Consider the following 9468-nt stretch of genomic DNA (forward strand, 5'->3'; position numbering starts at 1 on the left):
AAAAAAAAAAAAAAAAAACTTTCTCGGCTTTCACATCCCACCCCAAACACTACTTGGGTCGCAGCCACTCATGAGCGTGGATGCAAGAACCTGGCCTTTGCTGTCAGATGGACCCAGATTCGAATCCCACATCCTTGGAAACAGTTTAGCTGCATCCTTGGTCAAGGGTCAAATACTTCTCAAGTCCCAGTCTCCCCCCTAGCCTACACCACACTGAACTGCTGTGAGGATTGCCAGTCATACTGGTGACATCTGCCTCCAGCAACAGGCATGTCGTAGATGCTTGGTGAATGTTAATTCTGTCAAGTGTCCCTCTGCCCGGGGATCATCCTCCTACCCCACTTTTTTCCCCAAAGCAGTTAATCCCTCACATTAACCCTGGGGAGTGAGGCTGCTTCTCACATTTCCCATATGAGGCCACTGCAGCTCTGAGCACTGTTAGGTCACACAGCCGGGATTAGAACCCAGATCTACTCCACACCAAAGACTGGGCTCATTTAGTGTCTGTGGGTATTCTTCCACGAATGCCCCCAGGGTTGTCAGCATGTCCAGAATTTGAGCAAGCACCTCCCCCTGCTCAGGAACTTTCTGTGGCTCCCCAGTGCCCCCAGGTGAGACTGGCTTCTCATCCACCTCTGTCCTACAGTTGCCCATGCTGACCCTCCTGCTCGATCCCTGCCTGAATTCCTTCCCAGATGGGCCCAGCGCACCATCTCCATTCCCCAGAATCTGCCTGGCAAACCCTGGTCGTCTTTGAAGACTTGACTTTGGTTCCCAGCATCTTTGCTCTTGGGGGTTTTTCCTCTGAAGCTGGGTTTCTTTCTTTGCCCTTGTCCCTTGTTTGTTCGATAGGTCCTCCCTGCTGGGACTAGCAAGGACTCAATCCCAATCCCTGCCCTCCAGGAGCTCCAGGTCTGGGGCGGGTAAGGGGCTTCCCAGAGGAGGGACATCTTGTCTGAGCATGAGTTCACCAGACAGGAGAGCTCCAAGCCACCATCACTCTGTGTGCTGGACTCCTCCATGACAGGGGTATATTGAACGGAGGCAGAGGGGGCCTGAGAGAGCCAGTGTGCTTGAGCGTTTTAGGCACTGGATGAGTTCATTTGGGCTGAAAGGAGAGAGCATTCCTGGCAGGCTTCCTGGAGGAAGGGTTTTGAGGAGCACCTGTGTCTGAGTCTCCTCGTTGGGGCCTAAGGAAGGTGTCATCTGGTGAAAAGCTGAGGGAGGAAATGAGAAGGCAAAGTGGGAGCCTGGGAAGGTGCAGGAGCTGACTCTCTGAGGATGGAGAAGCCCACGGCAGGGGTGGTGGGAAGGCTGTGCAAGCTGAGGACCAGAGTCCCAGCCAGGCACAGAGGCAGAGATCACAGACACATGGCGGCTGAGAGAATCTCAGAGGGATGGGCTAGGATGACCCCGAGGGAGGAGGATGGGAATGGGAGGAAGGAGTCCATCTCCAGGTGGAAGGGGTGGCAGCGGGTCAAATGCCACGGAGAAGTCAGGGACTCAGCCTGGGCCAAGGCAGGGAGAGCGGGGCTGGGGACGTGAGAAGCAGGGTGGGGACTCCGCCATCAAGCCTTCTCTGATACCCTCCTCTCCTCCCACAGCCACCAGAGTCCCAAGCACACTCTGCCCTGCTGGGCCAGGCATCACTGTCTCCTCTATGGCAACGGGATACTAAGTGGAGGCATGGCGGGACCAAAAGAGAGGGTTGAGGGATGTATCCGAGCTGCCATTCTGTCTGGCCTCCTCCTTTGGGACTAGACCTTGCCTACCTCTCCTGGTGTCCCGGAGATGCAGAAGAAGGAAGGGAGGTGGTGGGGAAGGGGACAGCATCAGCAGCTGATGATGGAGCTGAGCCAGGAGGGGGTGCTGAGGCACCATCCCCCGCCACGCCCCCTGCAGCGGCTCACCGCCACCCCGCGGCCCCACCCCCAGGGCAGCAAGGAGCGTTTCCACTGGCAGAGCCACAACGTGAAGCAGAGTGGTGTGGACGACATGGTGTTGCTGACCCAGATCACCGAGGACGCCATCGTGGGCAACCTCCGCAAGCGCTTCATGGACGACTACATCTTTGTACCCTGGGCCGCGGGCGGGGTGGGCAGGCGAAAGACACAGGGACAGGAGGACGACTGACCAATGGATGGAGAGATGGTGTGCGGATGAGAGCAGAGAAGGATGGCAGAGGGACCGAAGCATGGAAGGGACACACATAACTGAGCACAGGAATGGGGTGGGGGGGATGGGCAGTAAGAGCGCTGGGTGTTAGGACAGGGGACAGCGGAGTGACAGCAGGGCCCCAGTTGGGGGTGGCCCTGGCCCTCACTGCTCCCTCTGCCCCAAGGGTAGCTCAGCCGCAGCATATCCTATTCTCCCCATTCTGGATCCAGATCAGTTTTTTCCTAAGAGACCCAGGGTGCATTTGAGGGACAAAGCCTGCCGGGACACTGCATGGCCCTTAACCCTCCCCCAACCAGACCTACATCGGCTCCGTGCTCATCTCCGTAAACCCCTTCAAGCAGATGCCCTACTTCACTGACCGTGAGATCGACCTCTACCAGGGCACGGTGAGGCTGGGGCTGGGTGGGAGGCACAGCCCCAGGACCCCCGGGGCCCTAGCCCTAGGCTGAGCCCAGACCTCCCCCGCCAGGCCCAGTACGAGAATCCCCCGCACATCTATGCCCTCACAGACAACATGTACCGGAACATGCTCATTGACTGTGAGAACCAGTGTGTCATCATCAGGTACGGAGTGGGGGTCCCAGACCCTCGTGCCCAGGTCCCGCTAAAACAGCATCATCACCCCAGGGCGGGGTACTTGGAACTCCTGATCCAAACAGAGCCTTGTTGCCCCTCTCTGCCTCTGGCCCCGCTTTACTTTTCTTGTCACCATCTGACCCATGATATATTTTATGTATTCATTCTGTTATCGCCCATGTGTCCCATCTAAATGTCAGGAAGACAGACACTTGGATCTGCCTTGTTCACTATTGTATCCCCAGTGCCTGGACTATTGCCTGGTACACAGTAGGTGCCATTCATTCAGTGAATGAATGAATGATTGATCAGACAGTTGAAAGAGCAATTCCCCCACCCCTGGTCACTCATAACTCCTTCCCTCACCCATCCCCAGCGGAGAGAGTGGAGCTGGGAAGACGGTGGCAGCTAAATACATCATGGGCTACATCTCCAAGGTGTCGGGCGGAGGCGAGAAGGTCCAGGTAAGGCGAAACAGAAAGAAGGGCTGAGTCTTCCCCACTCTGCACGGTATTTCATCCCCCCCACCCTGAGCTCCCACACCCCCCGTCAGTCTGACCTCTTCCCACCCCACCTGCTTCTTTCCCCAGCATGTGAAGGACATCATCCTGCAATCAAACCCACTGCTGGAAGCCTTTGGCAATGCCAAGACTGTGCGCAACGATAATTCCAGTCGCTTTGTGAGTCTCTGCAACCTGCTTGGAGCAGATGCTCCCTCCACACTGACTCACTCACCTCCCTCTCTCTCTCTCTCTCTCTCTCTCTCTGTTTTTGTTTGTTTGTTTTTCTATATACCCTGTCTCCTTGAGTGATCTCATTCAGTTCCAGGACTTAAAATAGCATTTCTGTGCAGACAACTTCAATATTTATAACTCCAGCCAGACTTTTTCCCTGAACTCCAGCCATATACATTTAAATACCAGCCTTCTATACCTACATACCTTCATAGTTAACTAATAGGCAAGTGAAACTTAACATGTTGAAAACTAAACTTCTCACCTTTACCAGACATCTCTCTCTCTCTCTCTCTCTCTCTCTCTCTCTCCCACCTGTATTCTCAAGAATACAGGAAATACTGCTCCTTACTGGGAGACTCATTTCCTGTTCATGGTTCATCTGAAAAAGAGTCCCCCATCAGCATATCTGTGGAGGCCATGACATGTCTGTGTAGTGTTCAAGAACACTCCTCCCCCGGCTGCAACCAGGCTACGTCTGTTCCTATTCACATTTCAGGTCCCATTTATTCCCTCATTCATTCTTTCTTTCATCATATGGTTCCTGGAGTCCTTCTTTGTGTCAGGTCCATGCTGAGCCTAATGGAGGACAGAGTAGGTAAACGGATTTGGATTTGTCATCAGTTTCTGTCATGGCTTAGAAGAGTGGCTTGGACAAAGAAAAACAATGTAACCTTGTGGGACTCCTCTGCTGGGATGGGGATGATGTTAATAGCCGTCTCATAGACCTCAATAATTTCAGTAAATGCCTGAACATGGAAGTGGATTAATGAATTACAACACTAATGATATTTTTTTAATTTCCCTAAATGTTATTAGCTCTATTTTTATTTCCTAATATATTTTATAATATAATTATATTTGAAGTATCTTCCCCAACATTTTATTGTAAAATTTTTCGTATACGTGGAAAAATTGAGTGAATACTACAGTGGACGCCTGTACGCCCATCTCCTAGATTCTACCACTAATAGTTTACTATACTTGCTTAATCATATCTCCATTCATCCTTTTTTTTTTTGATGCACTGCAAACTAAGCTGTAGACATCATACCTTTCCCCCCAAACACTTCAGCATGTAGATCATTAATTATAGTCCAATATAATTTTGCAGTTCTCTTTTATTTCTTTTAAAGTAACAGCAAAATATATAAATCTAAAGGGGACCATTCACTGAGTTTGGACAAATTCATACACCTGTGCAAGCCACACCCCTACTGATATACAGAACATCACCATCTCTCCAGAAAATTCCCTCTTGTCTCTTTCTAGTTGATCTCTACTCCTACTTTACCCCAGAAGCAACCACTCTGATATTTTCTTTTTTCACCGTGGATTAGTTTCAGCAGTTCTAGAACTCCGTATAAATGGAATCACGCAGTCTGTGTTTTCAAACTACTAATGCACACCAAAACATGAATGAATCTCAAAAATATGTAATTCTATTTTATTTTATATAGTTTTATTATACAATAGAATAAGTATTTGTCATACATTATAGGTGTTTAATTGTGTAGTGTGATAATATCATTTGTATTGTAATTGGATGTAGGTGGCAGAAAGGAGAAATAAGGGGCTTGTCTGCCTTCCAACCTCCAGCCAGAGTGGAACCCAGATGGTGTCAGAGACCAAAGATGGTGTGGGTCCCTTGCTCTGGGCTCAGGGACAACATATGGGATACACCCAGGATCACTGGAATCAGTAGCATTCCACAGAGACATGGAGGCCTCTGTGTTACGGTGAAGGGACTGGGGAGCTGTCAATAAACTGTGATACTTCTCTGTGCCAGGCACAGGGCTAAATGCCCCAAGTGAGGGCTTGAATCATCAGAGAGGGAGGAAAAGGCATTCCTGGCCCAGGACACAGCTTAAGCAAAGGCTGGAGGGAAGAGCTGGTGAAAAGAACAATAAGTGGGAGGTGAGGAGAGGAAAGCAACTTGAGGTCACGTGGCGAAGAGCTACAAAGAGGCCAGGCTCATAAGACCGATCCACAATCCTTCCTCACCTGCAGCCCTGGGACCCTGGGAGGGCTGATGTGGCTCTCTCGGGTTCAGGGCAAGTACTTTGAGATCCAGTTCAGCCGCGGTGGGGAGCCAGATGGGGGCAAGATCTCCAACTTCTTGCTGGAGAAATCCCGAGTGGTCATGCAGAATGAAAACGAGAGGAACTTCCACATCTACTACCAGGTGCACGGAAGGGGGCCGTGGGGCTGGGGCAGAGGGAGCCCCGCCTGGAGCCCGGGGGGAGACAGTGGGAGGGTCAGCATTTGGAAGCCCATGACAGTGAGCCTCGGGGATTACAAGGGCTGTGCCGGTCCATCACCACATGCATGAGGATCGTTTGCCCTCCAGCTGCTGGAAGGGGCTTCTCAGGAGCAGCGGCAGAACCTGGGACTCATGACCCCCGACTACTATTACTACCTCAACCAAGCAGACACCTACAAGGTCGACGGCACCGATGACCGGAGCGACTTCAGTGAGACTCTGGTGAGCGCCAGCTGCCCCTCCAGCCCCGGGAAACTTCCCGTGTTACAAATTGGGAAACCAAGGCCCAGAGAGGGGAAGGAACTTGCCCAAGGTTACAGAGCCAATGAGTGAAAGAGCCAGGACAGAGGCCCAGGTGTCCTGACTCCCCAAGTCTGTGGCATGGCCCCCAAAACCTAAGCCAGGGGGCAGGCTGGAGGTCGGGATTTGTGGCACAGGCTCTGCCCCTGTTGTGCCCCCAGAGCGCCATGCAGGTCATCGGGATCCCGCCCAATGTCCAGCAGCTGGTCCTGCAGCTTGTGGCGGGGATCTTGCACTTGGGAAACATCAGCTTCTGCGAAGATGGGAATTATGCCCGGGTGGAGAGCGCAGACCGTGAGTGTGGGTGCTGTGGAGGGCGGGGTGGAGGCGTGTATGCATGTGTGACCTGCTTCCTCCCTGGGTGGCCCCCTGGGGGTAAGGTCCCATGAGGACAAGATCGGTGTCCCTGGGCAAAATGGGGAGAGATGGGGACGCTCACACGAAACCCAAGAGCCCAACTGACTGCTCCCTTCCCCCCACCCGCCCCATCACCTGGCAGTCTTGGCCTTCCCCGCCTACCTCCTGGGCATTGACAGCGGGCGGCTGCAGGAGAAGCTGACCAGCCGCAAGATGGACAGCCGCTGGGGCGGGCGCAGCGAGTCCATTGACGTGACCTTGAACGTGGAGCAGGCGGCCTACACTCGGGACGCTCTGGCCAAGGGGCTCTACTCCCGTCTCTTCGACTTCCTCGTAGAGGCAAGTGGGGCTGGGGGTGGGAGAGGAGCTCGGGGACAGCACCAGGCCCTGGGCTTGGACCAGCCCAGCGGCGGCGGGGCGGGGCGGGGGGGGGCGCGGGGGGCGGCTGGACTGTCATGACCAGTTGGTGGGCATGACCTCACCAATGCCCAGCCGTAGGAGGCATCAAACAGGGCAGGAGGTGATCTGATGGGAGATTTAGGGGCTTCCTGGCTGTGGCGTGGAGCCCAGGAAGGAGGGGTCTATTGGAAACGTCCAGGCCTGGACTGAGATGGGGGCTGTTGGGATGGACAGGGGTGGGTGCATTTGAGAGCCACGAGGTGGGGGGGCTGTCAGGAGGACAAAGTGATGGACTAGACGGGGGTAGATGAGAATGGGACGTGTCAAGGTCAAGAATAGTGACTGCAGTAGCCAATATTCCATATCACCTAATGCGTGTCCGCTATGGTTCTGTTTTCCATGCATCAGTTTATTTAATTCTTAGAAAATAGACCTCTAAGAGAGTTGTTACTATTACCCATTTTAAAGATGAGAAAGTAGAGGTGCAGAGTGGTTAAGGGGCAGAGCCAGCTCCCAAGGCAGGAACCGGATGTTCTAACACCTGGATTTCTCATAGGAATGACCGATGGGGATATGGGTAGGCACAGAGGTGGGGAAGGCAGGAGAGAAACTGGTGGGAGGGTACCCAGCCCATGAACACGGCTAAGAGCATTTCAAGAGAGTGGCAGGCCACTCACCTAGTGTCCCCACCGCATCACAGGCCATTAACCGTGCCATGCAGAAGCCCCAGGAGGAGTATAGTATCGGTGTGCTTGACATCTATGGCTTTGAGATCTTCCAGGTACGTATGACACTGCCACCGGCCCACGGCCACTCTAGGTTGGCCCAGCGGCCCCGGAGCCTCCAGTATCAGCCCACTTAGGGAAGCATTCTTTCCCTGTCTTGGCAGAAAAACGGCTTTGAGCAGTTCTGCATCAACTTCGTCAACGAGAAGCTACAGCAGATCTTTATCGAACTCACCCTGAAGGCTGAACAGGTGGGCAAGGGCATCCAAGTGGCCAGGAGCAGGGGACACTGGGGGTGGGGGCAGGACCGTGAAGGTTGCCAAGCAACCAGGGGACACCCCAGCCCCACACTGGCATCTGTCTCTGCTGACCTGTCCAAGCTCCTTCCTTCGGGAGAGATTTTCTGCCTCTGAAGGTTTGACAAGGGCTAGGGAATAGCTTCTTTGTTCACACCTTCACACCTCAATTATTTATTGAGCACCTGCTGTGTACCAGGCACTGTCTGCAGTGCTAGGGAGATCTCCATGAACAGGACAGACAAAAATCCCTGCTGTTTTCATTCAACACGTCCCATAGAAGCAGAGCCTGAGACTAGGTTTCAGGGCAAATACCAGGACGTGACTGAGGAAGTGAGAAAGGGATTTTTTTTTTTAAACCACCATTCTTTTTTTTTTTTGGCCACTCCATGTGGGATTTTAGTTCCCAGACCAGGGATGAAACCCATGCCCCCTGAAGTGGAAGCGCAGAGTCTTAACCACTAGACCGCCAAGGAAGTCCCCAGAAAGGGACTTTTTTTTAAAGAGCTAAATAGGATGTATTCATGAGAAGGTCACACTTCAGGCAACTGGGGCTCAATTCTTGGACCCCTGGGGAAACTTCCGACCTGGCCCACACGGGGGAATGGGCTTTGTTATCAGAGACAGTCCTAAGTGATGAGATGGGAAGAGGAGTTATATGGGGGGTGGGGGGGGAACATCTGTCACACCTCCTTCACCCATCCTCATGAAGCTCAAATTCTAGAAACACAGGCACCTTTGCCCAGACACCTGGTCCCATCCCTTCCCCCTTTGCCGCCACCAGGAGGAGTACGTACAGGAGGGCATCCGCTGGACCCCCATCCAGTACTTCAATAACAAAATCGTCTGTGACCTCATCGAAAACAAGCTGGTGAGGGCCAGGGCAGATCTGGGGGTTCTCACTGGGCCCCAGAGCTGGGCTTGGGAGAGCTGGGAGAGCCGGGGCAGTTCCAGCCCCCGTAGGCCCTTCTCACCCATGCTCCCCCTTGGGCAGATGGAGCCCCACTGACGATACCTGTCGGCCACCTTGCCCATTCATTCTGCTTACCTGCTCACCTTTCACTTATTCACTCAACAAACATCCCCCCAGGCAGGCTGCTGGGGATAGAGGGGTCAAAGCTGACGGGTCCCCCCACCATCTCAGTCTGGGGAAGGGATATAGGCATGGATCCCTTATGGGGTCCCCCACCCTATCCTGCACCAGCGAGCTTCCACAGCAGCCCCCATACATCTGGGCCCCCCACCAGCGCCTTTCTGCTCTTGTATTTGGAAGCCTCTCCTCTCCCTCCCCAATGAGCGAGATGGGGCAGGGCCGGGCCAGGCTGATCCCTGCCCCGCCCACCCGACCCGACGCCCCGCCCCGCGCCCGCAGAACCCACCGGGCATCATGAGCGTCCTGGACGACGTGTGCGCCACCATGCACGCCACGGGCGGCGGCGCCGACCAGACGCTGCTCCAGAAGCTGCAGGCGGCCGTGGGCACCCACGAGCACTTCAACAGCTGGAGTGCCGGCTTCGTCATCCACCACTACGCGGGCAAGGTGCGCCCCACCTCTGCCCCATGGACCCCAGGGGGATTCCGCCCAGACCCCCAGCCAGGGCTGAAGAGCTCCACCGACCCCCTTCTCCAGCCCTCCCCCG

The 9468-nt window shown here is 54.1% G+C and overlaps 1 protein-coding gene across 1 annotated transcript in view; it reads left to right on the plus strand.

Moving 5' to 3' along the window:
* The window catches only part of MYO1F (myosin IF), a 32164-nt gene that overhangs the window by 7403 nt on the left and 15293 nt on the right, over nucleotides 1-9468 (plus strand). Inside the window, exons 2-14 of the mRNA XM_024745703.1 lie at nucleotides 1936-2073; nucleotides 2475-2564; nucleotides 2648-2742; nucleotides 3131-3218; nucleotides 3345-3434; nucleotides 5542-5673; nucleotides 5839-5973; nucleotides 6213-6345; nucleotides 6551-6747; nucleotides 7508-7588; nucleotides 7697-7783; nucleotides 8613-8699; nucleotides 9201-9368. Of these exons, the coding sequence (XP_024601471.1) occupies nucleotides 1936-2073; nucleotides 2475-2564; nucleotides 2648-2742; nucleotides 3131-3218; nucleotides 3345-3434; nucleotides 5542-5673; nucleotides 5839-5973; nucleotides 6213-6345; nucleotides 6551-6747; nucleotides 7508-7588; nucleotides 7697-7783; nucleotides 8613-8699; nucleotides 9201-9368 (1521 nt within the window). The remainder of the gene's footprint in view (nucleotides 1-1935; nucleotides 2074-2474; nucleotides 2565-2647; nucleotides 2743-3130; nucleotides 3219-3344; nucleotides 3435-5541; nucleotides 5674-5838; nucleotides 5974-6212; nucleotides 6346-6550; nucleotides 6748-7507; nucleotides 7589-7696; nucleotides 7784-8612; nucleotides 8700-9200; nucleotides 9369-9468) is intronic.

The sequence above is a fragment of the Neophocaena asiaeorientalis genome, unplaced genomic scaffold (assembly GCF_003031525.2).
Source record: "Neophocaena asiaeorientalis asiaeorientalis breed wild unplaced genomic scaffold, Neophocaena_asiaeorientalis_V1.1 scaffold357, whole genome shotgun sequence".
NCBI lineage: Eukaryota > Metazoa > Chordata > Mammalia > Artiodactyla > Phocoenidae > Neophocaena > Neophocaena asiaeorientalis.